The 27943-nt window shown below is 42.7% G+C and overlaps 1 protein-coding gene across 5 annotated transcripts in view; it reads right to left on the reverse strand.

Annotated features, from left to right (window-relative positions):
• CACNB2 (calcium voltage-gated channel auxiliary subunit beta 2) overlaps positions 1–27943 on the reverse strand; it is a 449947-nt gene that overhangs the window by 15028 nt on the left and 406976 nt on the right. For all 5 annotated transcript variants that reach the window (XM_055429533.2, XM_055429550.2, XM_055429559.2 and 2 more), the window contains 3 exons: positions 24829–24909; positions 24310–24368; positions 14471–14580 (listed from right to left, as the gene is read on the reverse strand). In XM_055429533.2, the coding sequence (XP_055285508.1) occupies positions 14471–14580; positions 24310–24368; positions 24829–24909 (250 nt within the window). The remainder of the gene's footprint in view (positions 1–14470; positions 14581–24309; positions 24369–24828; positions 24910–27943) is intronic.

The following is a 27943-nucleotide window of genomic DNA, read 5'->3' on the forward strand; positions in this document are numbered from 1 at the left end:
AGCTCAACATTCAGAAAACAAAGATCATGGCATCTGGTCCCATCACTTCATGGGAAATAGATGGGGAAACAGTGGAAACAGACTTTATTTTTTTGGGCTCCAAAATCACTGCAGATGCTGATTGCAGCCATGAAATTAAAAGACGCTTACTCCTTGGAAGGAAGACATTACTTTGCCAACCAAGGTCCATCTAGTCAAGGCTATGTTTTTTCCCGTGGTCATGTATGGATGTGAGTGTTGGACTGTGCAGAAAGCTGATCGCCGAAGAATTGATGCTTTTGAACTGTGGTGCTGGAGAAGACTCTTGAGAGTCCCTTGGACTGCAAGGAGATACAACCCGTCCATTCTAAAGGAGATCAATCCTGGGTGTTCATTGGAAGGACTTATGCTGAAGCTGAAACTCCAATACTTCGGCCACCTCATGCGACGAGCTGACTCATTGGAAAAGACCATGATGCTGGGAAGGATTGGGGGCGGGAGGAGAAGGGGACGACGGAGAATGAGATGGCTGGATGGCATCACCAACTCTGTGGACATGAGTTTGAGTGAACTCCGGGAGTTGGTGATGGACAGGGAGGCCTGGCGTGCTGTGATTCATGGGGTCGCGGAGAGTCGGACATGACTGAGCGACTGAACTGAACTGAACTGAACTGAACTGAAGAGAGTGAATCTTCAGAGTTCTCCTCACAAGAAGAAAATTTGTAACTATGTAAACTTGTAAGTAATCTTTCTGTGATCTTTACACAATATATACATGTGTCAAACCATGTTGTATACCTGTCTTGTGTCTCATTAAAAAGAAATTTGATCACAAAGATTTTCATCTGTGTATCAGTTAATGACAGCTATTCACACAGTCACAAAAGTCCCATGCCTTAAAAATAACTTATTTTTTAGAAGTTTGAGTACTATTTAAAAAATGATTATGAATATAATTTGTTGTTGTTTAGTTGCCAAGTCATGTCCGATTTCTGCAATGCCATGGACTGTAGCCGGCCAGGCTCCTCTGTCCATGGGCTTTCCCAGGCAAGAATATAAATGTAATACTTGTTATTAGATCTGGGTAACAGATAAACATAAAATAATCTATTATCTTATTATATATCCAAAAATTATATCTATTTATGTCAGTAGCTTAATATATATATCATAGACATATGTGTATATATGCATATATTCTAGTATCCTCAGATACACAGATACCTTACACTTTTTAAATTAAGGTGGAAAATGAGATATTTTTAAAAAACTTAAAAAGAGTTTTTTAGAAACCCAATGCAACATATCTGTAAATAAACCTTGTAAAAAGATGACCAATAAATTCTGAAGAAAATGCTTTTAACTTCCAAGTACAAGATGATGCTTTCAAAAGAAATGTGCCCATACTAGTGGTTTTTTTTTTTTTGACGGAGTACATCATGCTGAGAATTTACTTCAAAAAAGAAATGTCAATGCTGCTGATGTTCATTTCTGAAACTGAAAAGCCTTAATTATCTGTCCAGATCCCAATCTCTTAACACCTACTGAATTTAAACTTGCTGCTGATACTATGAAAAACGGTATAGAGGTTCCTCAAAAAAGAGTTGCCATATGATCCAGCAATCCCATTCCTGGGCATATATTCAAACAAAACTATAATTCAGAAAGATACATGCACCCTGATAGTCATAGCAGCACTATTCATAATAGCCAACACATGGAAACAACCTAAATGTCTATCAACAGATGAGTGGATAAAGAAGATGTACATGTGTACAATGGAATACTCAGTTCAGTTCAGTTCAGTCGCTCAGTCGTATCCGACTCTCCGCGACCCCATGAATCACAGCACGCCAGGCCTCCCTGTCTATCACCAACTCCCGGAGTTCACTCAAACTCATGTCCACAGAGTCGGTGATGCCATCCAGCCATCTCATTCTCCGTCGTCCCCTTCTCCTCCCGCCCCCAACCTTTCCCAGCATCAGAGTCTTTTCCAGTGAGTAAACTCGTCACATGAGGTGGCCAAAGTACTGCAGTTTCAGCTTTAGCATCAGTCCCTCCAATGAACATCCAGGATTGATCTCCTTTAGAATGGACTGGTTGGATCTCCTTGCAGTATAAGGGACTCCCAAGAGTCTTCTCCAACACCACAGTTCAAAAGCATCGATTCTTCGGCGATCAGCCTTCTTCACAGTCCAACTCTCACATCCATACATGACCATGGGAAAAACCATTGCCTTGACTAGACAGACCTTGGTTGGCAAAGTAATGTCTCAGCTTTTTAATATACTATCAAGGTTGGTCATAACTTTCCTTCCAAGGAGCAAGCGTCTTTTAATTTCATGGCTGCAATCAGCATCTGCAGTGATTTTGGAGCCCCAAAAAACAAAGTCTGACGCTGTTTCCATTGTTTTTCCATCTATTTCCCATGAAGTGATGGGACCAGATGCCATGATCTTTGATTTCTGAATGTTGAGCTTCAAACCAACCTTTTCACTCTCCTCTTTCACTTTCATCAAGAGGCTTTTGAGTTCCTCTTCACTTTCTGCCATAAGGGTAGTGTCATCTGCATATCTGAGGTTATTGATATTTCTCCCAGCAATCTTGATTCCAGCTTGTGCTTCTTCCAGCCCAGCGTTCCTCATGATGTACTCTGCATATAAGTTAAATAAGCAGGGTGACAATATACACCCTTGACGTACACCTTTTCCTATTTGGAACCAGTCTGTTGTTCCATGTCTAGTTCTAACTGTTGCTTCCTGACCTGCATACAGGTTTCTCAAGAGGCAGGTCAGGTGGTCTGGGATTCCCATCTCTTTCAGAATGTTCCACAGTTTATTGTGATCCACACAGTCAAAGGCTTTGGCATAGTCAATGAAGCAGAAATAGATACTACTCAGCCATAAAAAGAGAATAACGCCATTTGCAGTAACATGAATGGATCTGGAGATTATCATACTAAGCGAAGTAAGTCAGAAAGAGACAAATACCATATGATAAGACTTACACGTGGAATCTAAAATGTGACACAGACTTATCTTTGAAACAGAAATGGACTCAGAGGGCAGAGTGTCAGTAATGTAATAGTAGTTCCACTGCCACTTCATAATCACTAAGCATACAGTTCTCATTTTGATAAGTTCTTACTTAGCCTAAAAAAGGAAATCTGTTAAAGCCATCTGTCAGCTCCGTCTCCTTTCCTCAGGCCCAGGAAAGTGTGCCTCTGGGCACCCACTTCCCAGGCACCAACATGGCTTCTTAGTCCAGCTGTGTGATCCTTGGGTTCAGTTCAGTTCAGTTCAGTTCAGTTCAGTCGCTCAGTCGTGTCTGACTCTCCGCGACCCCATGAATCACAGCACGCCAGGCCCCCCTGTCCATCACCAACTCCCTTGGGTAACAAGGCTTAATTTCTCGGAGATCCTAAGTATTCTTTTCTGGAAAATGGAAATGAGGACTAAGTATAGCAATGTGCAAAATATTTATTTCAGTGCCTGCCTATAGGAAATGCTTAATAAATGTCAAGTATTGCTTTGTGCCAACCTGCTAAAATGTATCACATTGCATTTTTATGATATGACTGAAAACTTCTCCAACAGGCAGTGAACTGATAGAAGACTGGCAATAATACATCATTACTTTCATTCCTTCCCTCAGGACAGTGCTTAGGACATAGCTGGCACTCAAAAACTGTGTTGAAAGAATGAGTTAAAAAGGCAAAGAAAAAATAGAATCATTGTATATATATATATAAGGTAACAAATATTTGCCTTTTAAAAAATTGTTTTTATTTAGAGGATAATTGGTTTACAACGTTGTGTTGGTTTCTGCTATACTACAACGTGCATCAGTTACACGTGTACTTATACCCCTTGCTCTTGGCCTTCCCCACCATCCCACGGCGCTAGGTCATCACAGGGCGCTGAGCTGAGCTCCCTGTGCTGTACAGCAGTTTCCTCCTAGCCGATTTACACGTGGCAGTGTATATATGTCAATGCTGTTCTCTGTTTGTCCCACCCTCTTCTTCACCCACTGCGTCCACAAGTCTGTTCTCTACGTCTGTGGCTGGATTCCTGCCCTGCCAATAATAGGTTCATCAGGACCCTTTTTCTAGATTCTGTATATCTGACAATATAACAACGTATTTTCTCTCTATATTTGCCTTTTTAGTTGACTATACATATATTAGACAGAAGCTGCTGTTGTAGAAAAAATTCATTAAATCTTCAAAAACATCAATCGTGAACTTGACAGCCAAACTATATATAGGTGAAGTATTCCCTTTGGGTGGAAATATGTGTAGCTGGGCCATCAGAGCAATGTTGTGGAATTAAAAAAGTGTTGACTTTCTTAAGATAGACATGGCTATGCCTGTAATGATTAATTAGGTCAGGAGGAGCGAGGAAGTGAGATTCAGAAGATCAATAGGCCCATACATTTTTTTCCTAAGAGAAGGCAGATGGTCAAGTAAATGTAATCACATCACGCACTGCTCAGTGGAGGAAATCCTGGACTGGTAGTCTGGACGCCCAGGGTCTAGCCTTAGCTTTATTCCTTAGTGCCTTACTGACACCACACGGAGCCCTTCCCTTCCTGTGGTCCGTAGATCCTTCACTGCACAGTGATGACAAGATCGGTAGTTCTCAAACCCTGGCCTGCACAGCAGAGTCACCTGGCAGGCTTATTGAAACAGACTGCAGGGCCCCGCCTCCAGAGTTGCTGACCTCACAGGTCCGGGTGGGGCCTGAGAAGGCTCATTCCTAACTAATGCTCCCAGCAGTGGTGCCGTTGATGTGGGGACCACACCTGAGAACCAGTGAATTAAGACGCTGTCTCAGGTGTGTCACCCCAGTTCCACAGTCCCTAGTGTTACCAACCTGAGTGATGAGTTTCTCTTTAATTGATGCTCCTCCTGAGACAACTGTACATTCACAGCAGTTGTAAGAAACGACAGCTCCCAGTGCAGTTTATTACCTAGTTTTCCTCAATGGGAACATCCTGCAAAACTATAGTACAACATCACGACCAGGATATCAGTATTAATACAACCTATCCGTCTTACTCAGATTGCCTGGGTTTTATGTACTCATCTGTGTATGTGTACTGAGTTCTATGCAGTTGTTTCACGTGTAGTTTCCTGTATCCATCACCATAGTCCAGAGACACAACAGGTCCATCAGGATAAGGAGGGAGAGACCAACTTTTAACAAGTTATCTCAGCTGACTGTTCCACTGGGCTAAAAACATCTACCAAGCTATAAACATTCTTGTTTGACCACCTGGTTGCTAATGTACAAAGTGAATGAATTCTCCTCCCATGCATTGTCTGTTACAACTACAGCCAAATGCCAACTACATCTAGAAAAACATCTATTTCTGCTTCATTGACTATGCCAAAGCCTTTGACTGTGTGGATCACAATTAACTGTGGAACATTCTGTAAGAGATGGGAACACCAGACCACCTGACCTGCCTCTTGAGAAACCTGTATGCAGGTCAGGAAGCAACAGTTAGAACTGGACGTGGAACAACAGACTGGTTCCAGATAGGAAAAGGAGTACGTCAAGGTTGTATATTGTCACCCTGCTTATTTAACTTATCTGCAGAGTACATCATAAGAAACCCTGGGCTGGAGGAAGCACAAGCTGGAATCAAGATTGCTGGGAGAAATATCAATAACCTCAGATATGCAGATGACACCACCCTTATGGCAGAAAGTGAAGGAGACTAAAGAGCCTCTTGATGAAAGTGAAAGAGGAGAGTGAAAAAGTTGGCTTAAAGCTCAACATTCAGAAAACTAAGATCATGGCATCTGGTCCCATCACTTCATGGCAAATAGATGGGGAAACAGTGGCTGACTATTTTTCTGGCCTCAAAAATCACTGCAGATGTTGACTGCAGCCATGAAATTAAAAGACGCTTACTCCTTGGAAGGAAAGTTATGACCAACCTAGACAACATATTAAAAAGCAGAGACATTACTTTGTCAACAAAGGCCCGTCTAGTCAAGGCTATGGTTTTTCCAGTGGTCATGTATGGATGTGAAAGTTGGACTATAAAGAAAGCTGAGAGCAGAAGAATTGATGCTTTTGAACTGTGGTGTTGGAGAAGACTCTTGAGAGTCCCTTGGACTGCAAGGAGATCCAACCAGTCCATTGTAAAGAAGATCAGTCCTGGGTGTTCATTGGAAGGACTGATATTGAAGCTGAAACTCCAGTACTTTGGCCACCTGATGCGAAGAGCTGACTCACTGGAAAAGAGTCTGATGCTGGGAAAGATTGAGGGCAGGAGAAGGGGACGACAGAGGAAAAGATGGTTGGATGGCATCACCGACTCAAGGGACATGGGTTTGGGTGGACTCCAGGCGTTGGTGATGGACAGGGAGGCCTGGCGTGCTGCAGTTCATGGAGTCGCAGAGTTGGACACGACTGAGTGACTGAACTGAACTGAACTACATCTAGCTTCACTTCCTTTACTCTTTTATTTGCTTGTATTTTCCTACTTTTAGTACATAGTTTTTGCTATTGTGTGACAGAAATAGACCCCACGAAGCACAGTTGTGTACACATGTGTGCAAAGATGTAGCATAGTCTCCTAAATTGACTTGTTCCTAGAAAACTACTTGGGGTAAAACCAAACCACAGTTGAAGATACTATAAAGTTGGGCAGGTTAAAGACACTAAGGTGAGTTATTTTATAAAGCAATAGTTAATTATCTAAGTTTATTATTTTTAAAAGTTTGGGTTTGGAATTGGCAAATAACTGTATTACAAGATCCTTTACTATTTTAATTCAAATAGTGTTTTTACTTCTATAATATATAGAAGTACATATTTGTGTGCACAGCTAATATACATATTTTAACTTAGGATGCGTGACCAATATTACAGCTGAGAAAAAAAGTGAGAACTTTTATGTGCCCATATAAAGACATCCACACATGCAAAGAAGTCCGTTATACCACTCTGAAAATCTGATGATGTACATAAAGCTGCAAAATTTTCATGGTTTTTTCCTTCATGCCATACAGTGGCATATTAATATAATCAACCTCAAATGCAACATACTATACTTTTGTTTATGTAATGAAAGTTTTCTAAAAGCTCAAGTATAAAGTAAATTTTTACCTATTACATTATATCTTCAATGTACTAGATCATTCATCCTTTCTTAAATAATTGCTGCAATTGATCTCATCTATTAAGTTTGAGGTCAGTTTTCTCAAATTTAGTTTTTACTAAATGTATACAAGAAAAAGATGCTTTTAAAATAAACTACCCCTACCCCCCGCATTCAGCCGTACCTGCCCTTGGGCTCAAAGCACTTCCAGGATAATAAATAATGCTTGAAAAAAGTTCTTAGGCCTCCTCTCTGGCCCCAGACTTTCCTCTAGCAAACAGTCTCCAGCTGTTCACAAATACTACAACATTAGCACTGATTTAATTCGACTTACATCTTTGAAACGCTAATATTCTTAAAAAAAAAAAAGCAGCATTATAGAGAACCCATTGTGCAGACTGAGAAGAACGTGCTACATAGAAATTTGTTTGTTTTTTAATTTATCTGTTTACTTACTGGGCTTCCCAGGCGGCACAGTTGGTAAAGAATCTGCCTGCCAGTGCAGGAGATGTGAGAGACGTGGGTTTGATCCCTGGAATAGGAAATGGCAACCCACTCCAGTATTCTTGCCTGGAAAATTCTATGGACAGAGGAGCCTGGCCAGGGCTACAGTCCATGGGGTTGCATGGACTCGGACACAACTGAGCACATGCTGGCTGGCTATGTACTTCAGTTCAGTTCAGTCGCTCAGTCATGTCCGACTCTGCGACCCCATGAATCACAGCACGCCAGGCCTCCCTGTCCATCACCAACTCCCGGAGTTCACTCAAACTCATGTCCATTGAGTCAGTGATGCCATCCAGCCATCTCATTGTCGTCCCCGTCTCCTCCCACCCCCAATCCCTCCCAGCATCAGACTCTTTTCCAGTGAGGCAACTCGTCGCATGAGGTGGCCAAAGTATTGGAGTTTCAGCTTTAGCATCAGTTCTTCCAATGAACACCCAGGATTGATCTCCTTTAGAATGAACTGGTTGTATCTCCTTGCAGTCCAAGGGACTCTCAAGAGTCTTCTCCAGCACCACAGTTCAAAAGCATCAATTCTTTGGCGATCAGCTTTCTTCACAGTCCAACTCTCACATCCATACATGACCATGGGAAAAACCATAGCCTTGACTTGATGGACCTTGGTTGGCAAAGTAATGTCTCTGCTTTTCAATATACTATCTAGGTTGGTCATAACTTTCTTTCCAAGGAGTAAGAGTCTTTTAATTTCCTGGCTATGTACTTACTAGTTACTAAAATTTTCAGTTCTAGGATATATTTCTTCTATCAGATCTAAATTAATATCTTATATACTTTAATGAGTAAAAGAATTATATAAACTATGCACTGTTTGAAAAATTAGAAATAAAACTACTAATAACAGCAGCCACCATCTGCTACTGCAAGCCACCAACTACTTCATGTGCTTCTCACAATAATCTTAGTAGGTATCTTGGTAGTATCACCATTTTAGAGATGGGAAATGGACACAAAGACTAAATAATTGCCAGGTTAAAAACAGTAAGAAGAATTGGAAAAATCTAAGAAAAGCAAGAAGAATTAAATAAAGATGGCAACATTTACAAATCAGAAGAAATGGTAGCATTTAGAACTATGCACAATCTTAACGAGTGCCTACACATGTACATATAGTTACATACCTGGAGTACTAAAGGACCAGTTTTGTACAAAGTAGGAATATCTTTGCTATAGGCTCCACATCACACTCATAACGTATTCTTCAATAATTTATTGGCAGGGGGAGGGGGAAATCCTCTGATCATTCTCCTACCACTAAATTTTTTCTCTGTAAAATCACCTATTCCTTACTCTACCCTAGGAAAAACTAAAAATCCTTGTATTTACAAAGAATTAAGGGCAAAACACACATAATATACTCCCCTTCTTTCAAAACTATAGACAGCGCATGTGCACGTTGCGTTTCCTAGGTGACCAGATGACCTGTGTGCCTGTGTGGATTCCTACCCATGGTCAGGGTGGGCTCTGGCCCCAGGCCATCTTCCACGTGGTCTACGGACTCTGCCCTCTGAATCCCCCTGCTTTGTTTGAGCAGAAACAAACCTGTCTAAGGATGGACATTCCCTGTCAGCAAAGTCAATGGATTTGGCCAGCCTTGTCTTCCTTGACCTTTCTGTAGCATGTGGGACATGAAACCTTCTCACTCCTCAGTGGGATCCATCTTTTCCGTGGTTTCCTGTCCCTCTGTGCTCCCCATGCAGGTGGGGGCCCAGGTTCAATCCCTGGTCAGGGAACTAGATCCCACATGTTGCAACCAGAGATCCCATGTCACAACTAAGACTCAATGCAGCCAAATAAGTAAATATATATTAAAAACAGTTTTTAAAGAGAGACTTTTGCAGGCACTCAGGACACCATGTGCACAGCGGCAGAACACTGGAGCCCCCAATACCCACATTCTCAGCTGCGGTCACACAAGCTGAAGCTGTGCCCTCTGGTTTCACCTCTCGTGCTGTAAATATGTGTTCTTCTTGTGATCTATCACATTCTTCTCATTTTTGTGCCTTTTAAAACAGCCTCCACGTGTAGGGTTGAAGTACTGTCTAGTGTTTCTAAAGTCAAGAAGGCTAAAGTATTTCTTACGGAGAAAAATCTTTGATAAGCTTTATCCAGGCATGATTTATAGAGCTGGTAGTTGTGAGTTACATGTTAGGGAATCAACAGTATCTGTCAAATAATGTGTGTGTGTGTTAGTTGCTCAGTTGTGTCTTACTCTTTGCAACACCATGGACTGTAGCCCACCAGGCTCCTCTGTCCATGGAATTCTCCAGGCAGGAATACTGGAGTGGGTTGCCATTCCCTTCTCCACAGGATCTTCCCAACCCAGGGATCGAACCCAAGGTTATCCAGTAAGGAGTCTTTAAATTGAAAAATGATGCAACCAGGTGATGTGCAGGTCAGTGGATGAAAATGTGGGGACCAGAGGCTTGCAGGAACCTAACCCTGTGTTTCCCCTGAAAGCAGTGGCTCAGGATTCATGAATTCAGTATTTGCTGTGACTTCATAGACTGCGACACCTGTGAATACTGAGAATCCACTGTGTGTTAAGCCCTGTTCTCTCTGAGAAGTTCTAGCTTCTTGTGTACAGTTTCCTGCTGGATATCTGGATGTTCCACAGTATTGCAAATCCAGCATGTGAGCAAATGGAGCTGTCATCTATTTATCCCCCTTCCCAGACCCCTACCCTCCATGACTTCCTCATCCTGAGCCCCTTACCCCCAGAATAATACCATCTTCCTCAAAGCAAATATGCAGAAATCATCCTGGGGTTTTCTCCTTCATGTTCTCCATCCAGTAGAGAAATCCTGACTCTCTCACCTCTGGATTCCGCCAGTATTCTCCTTCCCTCTGTCACTAATTTACAGCCTCTCTTATTCTCTGACCTGAATGATGACAAGTCCCCCTAGGTGACCTCTTGTCCAAGTCTTTGCCACACCCCAACTCTGCTGAAGGGATACTTCTAAAGGCACCACTTAAAAAACTTGCAGTACAGTTGCTGTGAAAAGTTAAAGTGAAGTGGAAGTGTCAGTTGCTTAGTCGTGTCTGACTCTGCGATCCCATGGACTGCAGCCCACCAGGCTTTTCTGTCCGTAGGATTCTCCAGGCCAGAATACTGGAATGGGCAGTCATTCCCTTCAGGGCATCTTCCCGACCCAGGGATCGAACCTGGGTCTCTTGCATTTCAGGCAGATTCTTTACCGCGGGGGTCACAAAGAGATGGGGAACATGAAGGAGAAAACTCTTATCTGCATTATATAAGGTGCACAGATGCACAACAGGGTGATTCATGATTATATTCCATTTATAGTTATAAAATACTGGCTCGAAGGACTTGCCTGGAAGTCCAGTGACTAAGACTCTATGCTCCCAGTGCAGGGAGCCTGGGTTCGATCCCTGGTCAAGGAATCAGATACCACATGCTACAAGTAAAGATCTGGCATGCCACAACCAAGACTGAAGATCCCATGTGCCACAGCAGCCCAACAAATGAATATTTGAATGTGAGCTCTGTTTCCCATGTTGTACAATACATCCTTGTAGCTTATTTTATACCTAATAGTTTGTACCTCAATCTCCTCCCCTTATCTTGCCTCTGCCCTCTTCCCTCTTCCCACTGGTAACCACTAGTCTGTTCTCTGTATCCGATAAGCCTGTAGAGGCGCCGGCTTTAGTATGTACCTCCTCATTTACAGAATGGACTATTTCTCTCTGAAGCTGCTTTGGCAGAACAACAGAATCCTAATTTCCCTCTCACCTCTTTCCTGTCTGTTCCTTTTCCCTTCTCCACATTTGTCATCAGTGATCCTTCTGAAACGTTAGTCACCTTGCACCTCCTCGCTGCTTCCATGCCTCTTCCTATCACATCCACAGTTAAAGGCCCGAGAGTGCTACCCAATCAGGCCCTTACCACCTCTCTGATCTCACACCCTCATCATTCCACTCCAGTCACACTGGCTGTCCTGCTCCCCCTTCAGCCCATTGGACATGCTCCTGCCTCAGGACCTTTGCACCTACTTCCCCCTCTGCCCAGAACGTCTCTCTTCTCTTGGGTAGCTGCCAGGATAAAGAATTCATAACACAAATGATCCTGCTAAAAGGTCACCTCCTCGGAGAGGCCTCTCCTGACTTCCTCATATAAAATCACACCCTCGTCCTCAGCCTACTCTCCACCTGTTGGCCTGTGTCTTTTTCCAGGACTCATCAACCACTGACTCAGAGTGTTAACTGTCTTCAGCCACATCTATATGGACACAGCTTCTGTCCATATCCTCCCTGTGAAACGTGAGTGTGGAAATGTGCTGTCCTTCACCTCTGTCCTCATGCTCACCCCACTCATTTCACGGGGAAGATACAGACAGAAGCCCTCAATGCAGGGGGCCCGGGTTCGATCCCTGGTCCAAGAACAAGATCCCGCATGCTGCACTAAGAATTTTCATGCTGCAGCTAAAAGATTTTGCAGGCCACAATGAGGATTGAAGATTCCTCATGCCATAACTAAGACCCAGCGCAGCCAAGTAAATAAATATTAAAAAACCCCTATTACTCAGTAAGTTACATGTGTAACAGCCATTAATGCCAAATAGATGGAACAGTTGCCAAAGCCATTTCATTTGATCAAATTAGTACATAATAATAAACAAGATTCGAACACAAACCTGCAGATGTGTTAACTAAAATCTCCAAATTGTTTTTACAAATGAAACAAAAATTTTTGATACAATTCTTAATCCAAGTATGAAGGGATTTGGGGTTATAGTCATCATTTATGGAAGTCGTACTATGTTTAATCTTTCCAGTAATTCCACAAGGTAGCTAGTATCATCTCTTTCTCTCTTTGGGTTTAGGTGAAGAAATGACACCACATCCAAGTCCCTGAGTCCTTGTCCTTTGAAATAAAAGACTTTTTTGCTTTAGTCTCCCAGGCCTCCCTGAGTCTCAAAAAGCTGACTTAAGAGTTAATGATTGGGCAAAAAATGGGCAAAAGTCCTAAATAGACATTTCTCCAAGGAAGATATAAAGATGGCCAAGAGGCACATGAAAAGATGCTTAACATTAGTCATTATGAGAGTAACGCAAATCAAAACTAAAATGAAGTATCAACTCACTCCAGTCAAAATGGCTATCATCAAAAGACCCACAAACAATAAATGCTGTAGAGGGTGTGGAGAGAAGGGAACCCTCCTACACTGTTGGTGGGAATGTAAATTGGTACAGCCACTATGGAGAACAGCAAGGCGGTTCCTTTAAAAACTCATAATAGAGCTACCCATATGACTCTGCAACCCCTTTTTTGGACACATACGTGGAGATAACCATAGTCCCAAAGAACACATGCACCTCAATATTCATTGCAGCAGTGCTTACAACAGCTAAGACATGGAAGCAACCTAAATGTCCATCCACAGAGGAATGGATAAAGAAAATGTAGTACATATATACAATGGAATATTACTCAGCCATTAAAAAGAATGAAATAATGTCATTTGTAGCAACATGGATAGACCTAGAGATTGTCATACTGAGTGACGTAAGTCAGAGAAGGAGAAATATTGTATGACATCCCTTATATGTGGAATCTTAAAAGAAATGATACATATAAACTTATTTACAAAAGAGACTCACAAACTTATTACTTAGAGACTCACAAATTTATGGGTGCCAGGGGGAAGGATTGGGAGAAAGAATACTTAGGGAGTTTGGGATCAACATGTGCACAGTGCTATATTTAAAATGGAAAGCCAACAAGGTCCTACTGTATAGCATGGGGAACTCTGCTCAATGTTATGTGGCAGCCTAGATGGGAGGGGAGTTTGGGAAAGAATGGATACATGTATATTTGCGGCTGAGTTCCTTTGCTTTCCACCTGAAATTATCACAACATTGTTTAAAAAAAAAAGTTAATGATTGAGAAATGTGAAAATGTAGAAGCAAAGAATATCTGTTGGGCTGGGAAACTAGTAACAATTTAGACTATAAAGCAGCCACATAGCAGAAACAACAAACTCCCAGTTCTTGAAAGATATAAAGGCTGGCCACACATTCCTAAATAGTTTTTACAGGAAGCAGACCCCCACCAGATAAAAACTGCTGACTGCAAGAACCAAGAAGCCCTAGAACTGTGCACGAGCTGATCTTCTCCCCTGCAGCCCACTCCCTCACACTGCCTTTAAAGCCCCTTCCCTGAAGCCACCATGGAGTTCAGAGCATTTGAACATGAGCTGCCTGTTCTCCTTGTTTGGCATCTGCAAGAAATGCTGCACTTTCCTTCACTACAACCCTGCATCAGTGGACTGGCTTCACTGCATGCAGGTGAGCAGAGCCAAGTTTGATTCAGTAACAGAAACTGAGCCTTAAAGATATTAATGACTTTGCTTGTGACAACACTGTTGTCAAAGCGAGGAGTTCATTTAGAGTCTATAGACACCAAAGCTCATGTTTGTGAAAACAGACACCATCCAAAACATTCATGCTGACAGCCTGTGGAATTTTTAACTCAAAAACTTTCAAAACAAATTCTTCCATACCATGAAATCACTAAGACAGTAGCAGTGGCTACTGGTTGACACCTGTCTGTTTTGCCTATGCACTCTGACACACAGAATTATCATCTAGTCAGATCTGCTTACTGGTTCGGTTCAGTTCAGTTCAGTCGCTCAGTCGTGTCCGACTCTCTGTGACCCCATGAATCACAGCACGCCAGGCCTCCCTGTCCATCACCAACTCCCGGAGTTCACTCAAACTCATGTCCACAGAGTCGGTGATGCCATCCAGCCATCTCATTCTCTGTCGTCTCACTGGTACCCTCAGCAAAAAAGGTTTAAATGACTTCAGCGCATTGGCAATGGACACTTACCTAAGCTTGACCTCGTGTTGGATCTTTCTATTATTGCATGCTTACTGGGATTGTTTAAGACAGAGCGTTTGGCCAGTGAGATGTCGGCAGTGACCCTTGTGATGGAAATCCTGTTGGCGAAAAAGCAACAGAAGATCTGAGGTTATTCACTGAATAAAAGGGGAGAGAAATGCATACCCCAAACTCATCCAAGTATGATACATGAAGTGAAGTGTGAAAGTTACTCAGTCGTGTGTATCCGACTCTGCGACCTCATGGACTACACAGTCCATGGAATTCTCCAGGCAAGAATACTGGAGTGGGTAGCCTTTCCATTCTCCAGGGGATCTTCCCAACCCAGGGATTGAACCTAGGTCTGCCACATTGCGAGTGGATTCTTTTACCAGCTGAGCCACAACACTGACTGTATTTTCAACCAAGAAATGTTAGGGCACTTAATCATTCATTTTCCTCTTTAAACTTTTTATTTATTTTCTGTTGGGGTATAGCTGATCATTCATTTTAATTCTGCACCTACCTAACTTAGCATGTATCAGTTGTCTACCAAGTGCCCGGCATGCCCTCAGGTAATGCCTCTCATTACCCGGATTAACTCATTAAATCATTCTAAAAACTTCAGTGGAGAGGATATTCTCCCACTTTTGTTGATGCAAAAAAAAAAAAACAACAAAAAACGAGTCATGGTAGATTGTTTATCCAAGGCTATATTGTTCCTAAAAGTGATGAAGCTGCAATTTGAACCCAGAACTCGCGAGAGCCTATATGCTTAGCCCCTGTGCTGTAATCCCTCCTGTAAGTATGGTGCTGTGATTGGCAAGAGGAATAAATAAGAACAAGACAAACAAGATCTTCTCTAAGAGAGCCGAGCAGCAGAGATGGGTCATAAATAGGAAATTAATGAAGTATTACAGGTTAAGAGGACTGTTTTGAAGAAGACACAGAGGGTGTTGTGACAGTCAATCATGAGTTGAGAGGGGGGAGTCATTTCAAATAGGGTAGACATGGGAGCTGGGCAGAGTAAATGACTTGGGTTGGAGACTGGGCTGAACAAACAAGCCAGCAGCAGGGAAAACGTGGAGTAAAACAGCTCATCAGGCCTCTGAAGGAGGAGGAGAAGCGGGCACTAAAAAGAGATTTGGTTAAAAGTCTGTTCCACAGTTAGACGCCCCCCCCACCTCCCCTTTATTACCTCAAGCCATGAGGTGGCCATCCTTTTCCTGTGTGGTGTAGGAGCACTGACTGGTCTAGTCTCTCCAGGAAGTAAAATAGGGCATCTGACCAGGGGGTGCTACACAGAGCAGGGACAGAGAGAAGAAAGGATTCCAAATGTTGAGCCCCCAGTCCTCTTCCTCATCCTAGAATTTTGGTAGCCAAGGTTATATATCCTAGGTGTCAGAACGGAAGATGCTTCTCTGGGGGAATCTGACCAACAAATAGCAAAGACCCAAAGAATAGGCTTTGGGGGTTTCCCATGGAGACTGCCCAGTGGGGCTGTCCTACAGGAAACATTGTGTCTTATGAGCACAGAATCTCCAGTTGATTATTTGATGTTCTGTTATTATTCTTGGCTTCCCTGGTGGCTCAGAGGGTAAAGCGTCTGCCTGCAATGCAGGAGACCCGGGTTCGATTCCTGGGTTGGGAAGATCCCCTGGAGAAGGAATTGGCAACCCACTCCAGTACTCTTGCCTGGAAAATTCCATAGATGGAGGAGCCTGGTAGGCTACAGTCTACAGGGTCGCAAAGAGTTGGACACGACTGAGCAACTTCACTTTCTTTCTTTCACTTTCTTATTATACTTGAGCACACCAGTGGTCCCTGGGCATCTCAGGAGAATTCCTCACATGAGAGACGAAGACAAACAGAAAAACCACCTATGACTAACGCCCAAAGCTGAATGCTAAGAGATGATTATACCTACGAAACTAGAACAAAATTCTATTTAAAGACTCAGACTAAGAAAGAGTTTTTGGAAATTAAAAATATAACAGTAGAAATGAAAATTAAAAGAAGGGCTGGAAGACCAAGTTAAGGAGATCTTCTAAAGAGTAAAACTGAAAAGACAAAGAGATGGAAAATAGGAGAATAAAGGCATAAAAACTAGAGAATTACCCAGGAAGTTCAACTTCCAATAATAAGAGCTCCAGGAAAAAGAGAACAAGGAGAACACAAGAGAGGAAAGTTAAAAAAAAAGAGTTAGAATTAAGAGTGTGATTTTCCAAATGGAAACGGGGAGTCCAGCAGAAAGGTTGAAACTTCCACATCAAGACATATTCTTGTGAATGTCATGACACTGGGGACAAAGAAAAGCCTAAAAGCTTCCAGAGGAAAAGGCGGGTCCCATACAAAGGGTCAGGAATGGAAATGCTTGTTCTTCTCAACAGCAACAACAGTTGACACAACACTATAAATCAACTACACTTCAATAAAAAATATTAAGATTGGAACCCTCCCCAAAAATCCTCCAAAACACAGTAACAACGGAGACAGACGGCAATTGAGCAAAAATCCTTACAAATTTAGAGGGGGGACAGGGAATATTCCAATCAGAATTCCATAACCATTTTAACCATTTATCAGTTAAATAGGAGGGCTGATCAAAGGCATTTTAAAGACATTCAAAAAGTTTTAATGTCCTCTTTCTAAAGAAACTGTCAGAGGATATTGTTGACAAAAATGATGGCGGTAAATCTCGACAGAGATCAGTTGATCTAGGGAAAAGGGTTTCACACCCCAAAAAGGTGGTGATAGGCATAATGAGGAGAGATGTCTCATAGTGACATATATGCACTCAACACAGAGACAGACCATCCAAACCGGGGCACGACAGGACTTTCCTGGAGAGAGGTTCGGGAAGACACAGCTGAGGGACACCTGGATGTGTATGAATCTATTGTGAGGAACTTGAAACAACATGGTAAGGGGAAGAGTGTGGGGCTATATAGAAAATTAAGCATGTGTAAAAAGCAAAATTATTAATCTCATAGATGCCACAAAGAAAATACATCAGAAAAAGTAATGCGAATATATGACATGGCTCATTGAAATCTTATTTACATGGTCATAATGCATCTGAAATACAGAACCAGCGAAAATGATGATGCAGCTCTTGGGAGAGTGAAGGATGAGATGGACGCAGGTGTGCAGATGTGAGAGGCACAAACAGGAGGAATATGCGTGAGGCAGCTAAATAGTCTTCATCGTAGGGAGTCCAGAGAGAAAGCCTAACAGTGAATGGAGCATGTGATTCGGAGGCAAGCAGTAAAAACTGAAAGAGTTAAAAGCGGTTGCCTCTGGAGAGTAGGACATTTGGTAAAGTGTGGAAAGGGAATTACTGCCTTTTGCAAAAAAAAAAAAAACCAAAAAACTTGATTTATATACTGTAACCTTTACTGTGTACAGTTTCCTAAATTTGGACCAATTCATAAAGTCCTGTCTCCACCATCACATTCATGACATGGAACAGTTCCATTCTTCCTGACCCCACCCCTGTCAATTATGGGCTGTTTTCTATCCCTATGGTTTTGCCTTTTCCAGAACATCACTGTGGCCTCTTGAGCTGAGCTTCTTTCACTCTGTGTAAGGGATCTGAGATTCACCCATGATGATTTATCAATAGTTCATTCCTTTTTATTGTGGGGTAGGTCACCTGTTGGGAGAAGGCAATGGCACCCCACTCCAGTACTCTTGCCTAGAAAATCCCATGGAGGGAGGAGCCTGGTGGGCTGCAGTCCATGGGGTCACTAAGAGTCAGGCACGACTGAGCGACCTCACTTTCACTTTTCACTTTCATGCCTTGGAGAAGAAAATGGCAACCCACTCCAGTGTTCTTGCCTGGAGAATCCCAGGGACGGGGGAGCCTGGTGGGCTGCTGTCTATGGGGTCACACAGAGTCGGACACAACTGAAGTGACTTAGCAGAGAGGGCAGAGAGGACACCTATTTACAAAAATTAAGTGTATTTGATTAAGTGTTTTGTACTATGAGGACAATTTTACTTTACATGGAAAAAGCGATAACCAGAAAAGCAATATTAAACCCAGCCACTTAAACACAGTTTCATTTTGACTTCCCAAGGTATTCACAAGTTGAGTTCAGATGACAGGTATTCAGCAATTATTTAAAAATGTCTTTATTTATTTGGGGGTGGGGGTGGTAGAGTGGAGTGATGTATTGATATTCCTTTCATGTTGAGCGCCTGCATGGCATGGAGGGTATCGGTCATTCCACGCAGACTTATGAAGTGCCTACTAGGTGCAAATCTTCATTTGGAGCACTATTACGGAACTCAAATTCTTGTGGGGTGGTGGGAGGCAGGGATATAGACAAAGAGATGTCTGATGTCACGTGGCATTAAACGCCATCAAAAAAACAGTGCACAACAAAGGAATGAAGTTGGGTCATTTATAGAGATGTTGTCTGTCATACAAAGTGAAGGAAGTCCGAAAGGGAAAAACAAACATTGTATATTAAAGCATGTATGTGGAATATAGAAAAAAGTACAGATGAACCTAGTTCCAGGGCAGGAACAGAGACACAGACGTAGAGAACGGATGTGTGGACACAGGGGGAATGGGAGGGTGCGATGAATTGGGAGATTAGGTCTGACATGAATACACCATGTGGAAAATAGAGAGCTAGTGGGAAGCTGCAGTATAGCACAAGGAGCTCAGCTCAGTGCTCTATGAAGACCTGGAGGGGTGGGATGAGGGGGGAGGCTCAAAAGGGAGGGGACACACACACACAGAGACAAAGACACACATACATAGTCACAGACACGCACACACAGACACACACACACACAGCTGATTCATGCTATTGTACAGCAGAAACGAACAGAACACTGTAAAGCAAGTATCCTCCAATAAAAAAATTATGCATGACAATAAGGACAGAGAAGAGGTTCTGAGGATGGTATATTTTCATGTTCAGGGAAGACTTTTCAGGAAAGGTGCCCTTTGGACGAGCCATGTGGATACTGTGGGTAGGGTTTTGTATGCAGAGGAGGAGTCAGGACCTGAAGTGCTGGGCATTAAACCAGGACCACTGAGTGGGACCCGAGGCCTGCTGAGGACCGGGAGCTGAAGAGCCCTGGACACTCACTGGGAGACAGGATGCCACCTGAGGGAGACACCCTGGGGATACAGTGGTGACAAGACACACAAAACCAGGCTGGAAGCCTCTCATAGTCAGCCTGGGGGGATTCAGCCAGAGGACAGCATTTTCTTTAATGATCCAACTTCCTTTCTGCCACACAGGCTTTGTTTTACCCGCACACCGTGTTACTTGGCTGGGCTTCCACTGCCCTGCTTGTGTGGTTTGCTCTAAAGGCTGCAGGAGGAGAGCTATCGTCCTACTGTAACTCCTTAAGTGATGCTTTTGGGAATTGTCATTGCTTGAGGTTCCACCAAAAACAGACCCTGAAAATCCTAAGGGCAAAAGTCGGGACGATTCAGTGTAGAGGAGTGGTCCTCAACCCTTGCAGTTGCTGCCTGAGAAGACTTTACAGTTAGATAGTCCCACCCTAGACATTGGGCTTCACTTAATCACAGGTGGGATACAAGTCCATGGCTTTTTTTTTTAATTAAAAAATTTTTTGGCCATGCCACATGGCTTGCAGGATCCTAGCTCCCTGACCAGAGATGGAATCCATGAGCTCTGTGGTGGAAGTGCAGAGTTCTAGCACTGAACCACGAGAAAGTGAAAATGTGAAAGTATCAGTTGCTCAGTTATGTCTGACTCTGTGACCCCATGGACTGTAACCTGCAGGCTCCTCTGTCCATGGAATTCTCTAGGCAAGAATACTGGAGTGGGTAGCCGTTCCCTTCTCCAGAAGATCTTCCCTACCCAGGGATTGAACCTGGGTCTCCTGCATTGCAGGTGGATTCTTTACTGTCTGAGCCACTAGGGAATTGCCAGGACATCTCCTAAGTTTGCTACATTTTAAAACCTCTGCTGGTTTTAAATCGGCAGCCAGGGTAGACGACAGGTTCAGAAGAACCTGCTTCACATCTAAGTACATTTTCCACGCGACAAAGTGATGTAATGTTTCCCAGCACTGATTTCCAGTAAGACTCCTTAGCACAGGGCTCACCACGGACCCCTCCCTACAGAATTCTGTACACATGCCAAACGCTTCTATGACAAGACCTGACATTTTCAGAATCGCTGGAGAGGACAATTGAATTCATCACTGATGGTGGCTTTTCTTTCTTGCCCCCAATTTCCTTGTTAATTTACCTGTCATTGTCCTACTAAGTGAACAGGAAGATTGCTTTGTTCATGGGGTGACATGGTTGTTTAGGGTGGATCTGACTGAAATGGGCTTGTCTAGTGCACATAACAGAAAGGACAATGACTCATTATCTCTTCTCTGACATGACACACTTAAGGCTCTTTTAGTAATGAGGGTCTTGATTCTGACAACTCTCCAGGGCATCAACACATGAACCTAACTGGGTTTTAGAACAGAAAATAATTCCTATCAAGAATATATCCACAATCCTTCCTTTCATATTTTCTCCCTCTTGGGCTTTACATTTTTTTTTTTTTAAATATACTTTGTTGAGTTTTCCCTGGTGATCCAGTGGTTAAGACTTCACAGTTCTAATGCAGGGGATGTGGGTTCATTCCCTTATCGGGGAACTGGGATCCCACACGCTGTATGGCATGACCAAAAAAAAATATTTTGCTTAATAGATAACACAGGAGTGATTCATTTTCCCCTCCTATAACAGCATATCTATTTAGAATTAGCCACACTCATACTTGTTGTGAGTTTCCACCCTCTATGGCTGTCTGGCTGACCAGAAGCAGACAGTGTGTGATTTACTAACTCTGGATGTCTTGCCTTGAGTGAAAGAGTTAACGTTTTGCATGACTTTTTTGAAATTCTGCTTTACAGACCCTATTCCGCTCTTCACGATCCCATGGACCATACAGTCCATGGAATTCTCTGGGCCAGAATACTGGAGTGGGTAGCCGTTCCCTTCTCCAGGGGATCTTCCCAACCCAGGGATCAAACCCAGGTCTCCCACATTGTAGGTAGATTCTTTACCAGCTGTGCCACAAAGGAAGCCCAAGAATACTGGAGTGGGTAGCCTATTGCTTCTCCAGTATATCTTCCTGACCCAGGAATTGAACCAGAGTCTGCTGTATTGCAGGTCGCTTCTTTACCAACTGAGCTAACAGGGAAGCCCCTTCCTACCTCGGAGGATTTTTAATTGGTGCAGGCCTATACTGGTGAATTCCAGTTTTAAGAGTTCAGGGGAACCATGGCAGGTCCATTCATAAAGCCACATGGAAACTACTTTGTGCCAGAAACAAAAGACTGATACAGCATTGAAAATACTGTCTTTGTTTCTTAAAAGAAGTCAATCTGGATGGCTAATACTGTAGAACATGGGTCTACGATGCACCCTGTAGCTGGAGTCCGTATCTTCCAAGTTCAAAACTCAACTCAGGTTGAAATAGAGGTCAGGGAACCCATCTCATTCCCCCATCTTTGGCATTTAGAAAAGAGTAGTAGGTTAACTCAGTCATAGAGAGTGAAGTGCCTGGTCTAGCAGAATTCTCTGGGTAAGTAGGTTCATGTAGACAATTCCAAATGGTGATAAATGACAAAGTCAAGAACACAGAATTGAAAGCTACATGGGCCCAATTAGAGGTTGGGCCAGAGCCTAGACCAAGCTGAAGGCCCAAAGATCAAGCTGTGATTCCCAGCATGAAATAAATTAATTTTTATAAAGTCATGCAAAGCAAAACTATCTAATGGGGAACATCTGATTAGGAAGACTCTGATTCTAAAGTCTTTGTGTTTTTAATTCTGGCTGTGCTGGGTCTTCATTGTGGGGGAAAGACTTCTTTTTGAGTGTGGCATGCAGGCTTAGTTGCCTCGTGGCATGTAGGATCTTACTTCCCTGACCAGGGATTGAACCTGTGTCCCTTGCATTGGAAGGATGATTCTTAACCACGGAACCACCAGGTTCACCAAGTCTCGTGAAGGTTTTTTTGAAACACAGATTCTAGTTTTCATTTTCTGTCTCTCAGTCCTTTGCTTTCAGTTCTGCTACTATTCCAGTAGTCATGTATGGATGTGAGAGTTGGACCATAAAGAAGGCTGAGCTCTGAAGAACTGATGCTTTCAAACTGTGGTGCTGGAGAAGACTCTTGAGAGTTCCTTTAACAGCAAGGAGATCAAACCAGTCAATCCTAAAGGAAATCAATCCAGGATATCATTGGAAGGACTGATGCTAAAGCTGAAGCTTCAATACTTTGGCCACCTGATGCAAAAACTGACTCATTGGAAAAGATCCTGATGCTGGGAAAGACTGGGGGCAGGAGGAGAAGGGGGCAGCAGAGGATGACATGGTTGGATGGCATCACTCACTCAATAGACATGAGTTTGAGTGAACTCTGGTAGTTGATGAAGGACAGGGAAGCCTGGTGTGTTGCAGTCCATGGGGTCACAAAGGGTCAGACAAGACTTAGCAACTGAACTGAACTAACAATATCCTGCTATAAAAGCTCCCCTCTTTGCCCTGCCTCCCCTACTGATTCTGGCTGTGGAATAGATCTTGGTCCTTGTCTTTGAAGAAAGAGTTCAACAAAGAGACAAAATTTATTAGAAGCACAGTATATATGGAAAACACATGGGGGAACCTGGAGTAAGCTTACACAATAGAAGGTTGCTTACTGGGGCAGTTTTCCAGGTTGTCTGTGGCTAATCATCTTGCTTGTGGCCATCTTTGGTCTTTCAAAGGGCAGCAGGAAGCCAGCTTCAGGTGTTCAGCCTGGGGCCTATCTAACTCCTACCTCATGACCAGCAGTCAATATAAACAAGAAGCAGTCACGAAAGCTGGTGTGTTCAAGGAAGAAAGTGAGAGATCTAAAAGAACAGTGAAACCTACAGATTCCGTCTACTGCACTTGTATTGCCAGACAGGAAAAGGGAAGGAATGTGGAGAAGAGAGGCACCCAATGTGTCTCATTAAAAATACAGAAATACACCCTAGCTCTGTCTGCTCCCAGGTTCCCAATAACCTATGCTTAGTTTACATTTGGAAGCTTCCAATTTAGACTCCAATCCTATCTTTGATGCTTCAGAAGTTGGCTGAAACATTACTATGGTGCCTCCTGGTTATTTGATTCAAGGCTGTCATTCAATACACCCCCCAGTAAACTCTGTGAAGCCAAGGCCCTTGTCTGATTTTGCTCCTTACAATGCCTGGCTTAGCAGAGAAGGCAAAGGCCTGTGATAGCTGTTTGGGTGGAGATGGGAAATGGGATCCAGCACCAGGTAGGGGGTTGGCCATCGCTCACAGTAACAGGAGAAAAGGCAGAACATTCAGGCAAATAAGCAAGGGGGACGGGTGTGCGGCTGGTGGGAACACTTGGATGGTCTTCTCTGCTTGCTTCTGTTTGCTCAAAGCAACAGGAAGCAAGTTCACCAGGAAGCTCGAGAAGAGAAGGGTTTGATGAGAAAGGAAATGCTGTGAAAGCCTTTTAGAAGAGTAGAAAAGTGGAAGGAAGAGGCACATAGAACACGATTTCTGGGCAGCACTGAGGGCCAGCTCATCGTGAATTTAGGGTGAGACTCGTCAGCAGGGATTTGACCAAATTCAGCTACAGATACAAGTGTAGGAACACAGAGCTGAGGTTGTGTGGAGTAAGTTTGATAAATATTTACTGAATCAGATCGAACTGAATGGAACTTACATCTCGTCACTACAGAGGCTTGAGAAGCCAGTGTTCTCTTAGGATCCACCTGCCTGTCCCACCCAGGTTTCAGTTTCATCATCTTTAAGGAAAAGATCCACAAAACCCAGAATCCTGAAATACTCACCGCCCTTCGAATCTGTGTTTTAAAAAATCGAACAGTGCTTTTTGCATCATATCTGTGACCTGCAATTGAGCAAGCAATAAGACATGAAAAAACATTACTCATTATGATTAAACAGTCTTATTCCTCTTAATGTTAAAAATCAAGGCTTCCCATTGGGAAAAAGTAGCATGTGAGGGTCGCTCCTTTTCTGTGGCTGAGCTTTGATACATTAACAATGAAAAAAGACAAAGTTCCCCAAACTCACTCTTGGAGGGACAGTTAACAACATTGCAAGGGGCCCCCGTCATTCTCCATTTGCCACTGTCTCCCCAGACTGAGTCAACTGTGGCATGCATACATCTCCAAGGCAACAGCCAAGGAAACAAAATAGAACAGAACAGTAGCAATGTACCCTGTGGCTTGAAAACAATATGCTTTGCTGCCACCAGCTTTTTTCCAAGTTCAAGAGTCAGGAGAGGGAGGTGTGCAAGGTCAGGTCAGCATACAAGGTCAAGGATGTGCCAGAGGGCAGCTACCTACCTCATACCCCTTCAGAGAGGGGCCCACCAGGACCACAGGTCGCATAGAAGGGACCACATCATACGGAGGGGTGTGCTCTGTCTGCAGAGAGAGGAGACGCCTTCAGATGGTTAAAAGGCAGAGGGAACTCAAATATATAATGCACAAACTGTTCTTTCTCAACTCTGTGATACCAGGCACTAACTTTCCAGACACTGCCATTCTTTTTGCACTGGCTTCTTTTTCTAAATAAACCCAACCCAAGACTGGGTGGTTTTATTTCCCTCATGTTTCAAAGTGACTATGTTGTCTACAGTTTTCTGGCTCTCCTCAAATGCTCCTGATGTTCCTAAGGCAGGAGGGGCTGCTTTTGAACAAAAAACTAGTTAGAACAGACAGAAACATGCCTCATGCAGGAGAGGTGCTTTTAAAAGCTTGACCGGAGGTTAATACTGCTTTTCAGATGCCTTTGAGTTTTCTCAAGAGTTGAATGATCAGACCTCATGCGGTTAATGACAAAGAAAAGAAAGGTCTTTGGGTCTCAGATGTTGGTCTTACCTGGATAAAACCTTGGTCTTTTGTGACCAAATACTTGACAATTTCTATTTTGCTGTGAGAGTTTGGAGGAGCCTGCATGCTTGTTTCAGTAAATGGAATCATGATCACTCTTCACAGCCGATGGATTTATATTTTTAGATTTTTGGTTTCTATCCTTTGGAACTTTAACACTTACAATGTCAGGTTTATGGTTCTTGGAGGGAAGATGGTTCTCATGCATTAAAATATATGAGCAGGCCTCCATGGCCTCACAAGGTTCATTGTCATCCTGCAGTTCTCAAGTGCTTCTCAAGAGCTGGTTAGGAGGTGTTTCTGTTACATAACTAACTCATTCCCTCCCACAAGAATTTATTTCTTTTTTAGAAGAGCAGGGGGAGGACCTAACTGTGTAGCCATTTCTAAAACTTGCAACAATTTTCAGCTCTTCTGCTTCTAATACAATAATGACAAGAAAGATTTTCCCCCAAATTAGATAACTTATTTGTTTAAAGATATTAAAATTGGCTATTTTAATAGAAGAAAATGTTAAAGAGACTGGGAAAAAAAGGACTTCTCTAATGTGGAAGACAGAACTATGGCCTAAGACATTGAGATAAACAAATCATGCTGGCAGGAGTCTTCCTGCTTTGAGGAGTGTCTGAAAAATACATATATGTTAAGAATCACACAGACCAAAAGAAAAATCTTCTCTGAACTACTGGAAGAATTTAGTCAACTTATTGCAAATGTGAATGCCATTTTTGCATCAGGCTGTCGTTCAAGAACACATTACTGTTGCTTAAGATGGCCCTTTACCAACTTTCTGACTTGGATCGAATTTACTTTGCTTGGGGCATGGCGGGGGATGAAAAAGCATTTCAAATTCAAAAGTTTCCATTGGAGTTTTGCCCATAGTCATGGACAATAGAATCTGAGGGGAGAAGATATGACTGTAATGTCTCAAATTTTACTGCTGAAAGCTTTATCTAGTGTTCAAAATGAAATTTAATAGGTACAATCAAGGTAGAATACATTTTTAAACAGAAAAAAAAAAAAACAAACAACAAACCCAAGACAAACATAATACAGTGACAACACAAATGCCACACAAGCATCACTCTGAAAGCAACCTAAAACATGGAAAACACTCTTATCATTGCATCTCAGGTTTTTTTTTTTTTTTGGTTTTTGAAAAGTCTATATTGAAGCTGACCACATCATTAATAACGTAAGAAGAATGAATACCAGTGCCGAAGGCATCATAAGCATATTCGTGAGGTTATTACATGAAATTAATTCAGCAAAATTATTGCATTTATACCACCTGGGATCAGATTGAAAATATTTAGAAGCCAAGTCCTTATAACTGTGCGGTCTAAGAATACCTTTTCCATCATTATAATTAGGAATATCAGTTGCATGCATTTTAGCTCCCAAGAAATTTTATTTCAAATCTTTAAATATTCAGTGGCCCAGTATTAGATGGGTCTTGGGTTCCTTTGATTTGTGACTGCCAACTATTAATAGCAATGTGGCTAATCAATCAGCTTCTTCATCAGTAGGGTAGCTACAGAAATTACCTTATTTGATGGAATATTGGAACTTTATACCCTATGGATCAGGACACCATCCTTTTTACCTATCCTCTCCTGCTAAGTGTAACTTGTTCAAATTATTTAGTAGAAGAATTACAATAAACATTGTTCGTGTTTTGGACTTTAGGAGTCAGCAAACTTCAGAAAAATCTATCAATGAACACAGTTTTCACTCATGTTCCTGTTGGGTAAAGCTCAGAGCAGGTAAGCAATGCTGAATCTTTAGGTTTCTGCTGCTCTGAACCCTGTTAAGTCACCTGGCTATAAGTTTTAGCGGTGACAAGAAGAAAGGACCAGAGAAATGGACCCACTGTCATGGATGGATTGTTAGCTGTGGCTTTCGGTGTTCACACAAAAATCCAGGGGTTTTAATTTTTGCTTGGAGTATCTCGGTCTTCCACAATGAAAGCAAACACAATTTATTTTTAAAAACAAAACATAGTTCAGCATCTGACACCTCATTGATGACTCAGAGTTCCTCCACAGGGCAAAATCCTACTGTACAGCAGAGAAGGGCTCAGGGTGTGGAGAGTTGGAGGCAGAGGAGATTCTACTCCATGCCTATGTTATGTCGTGAGAGGTTGTGCTGGACTTGCTGACATTAGAAAGAATGACTCTAAGGACAGCACAGCACAACAGGCGGTGGACAGTGGTATATAAAAGAAAGGAGTGGGGACTGTGGAGGGGGAGACTATCCTTAAAAAACAATGCTTCAGAGCTACAAAATGTGCTTGGAAGAAACAGATTTTGGAGTCAAGAGAGCTCAGCAGTACCCTAGTTTCCAGTCATGGAACCAAGAGGATCACTGGGTAGCATCTTGGTTGGCCAGTGGCTAAGGCTCTACGCATGGCCACTGTGTCACCGTCCGAAGGGTGGGATGCTGAGATCTGAGTGACGGAGGAGGCAAGAACATGGGGAGAGGATTTATATATGACAATAGGAAAAACTCACAGTAAACCGCCAAAACAAGCCTGCAGTTTTCCACTGGTCTTGTTCATCTGCAG

This window comes from Moschus berezovskii, chromosome 15 (assembly GCF_049115385.1).
Source record: "Moschus berezovskii isolate FMDL1 chromosome 15, NW_MosBer_1.0, whole genome shotgun sequence".
Lineage (NCBI taxonomy): Eukaryota > Metazoa > Chordata > Mammalia > Artiodactyla > Moschidae > Moschus > Moschus berezovskii.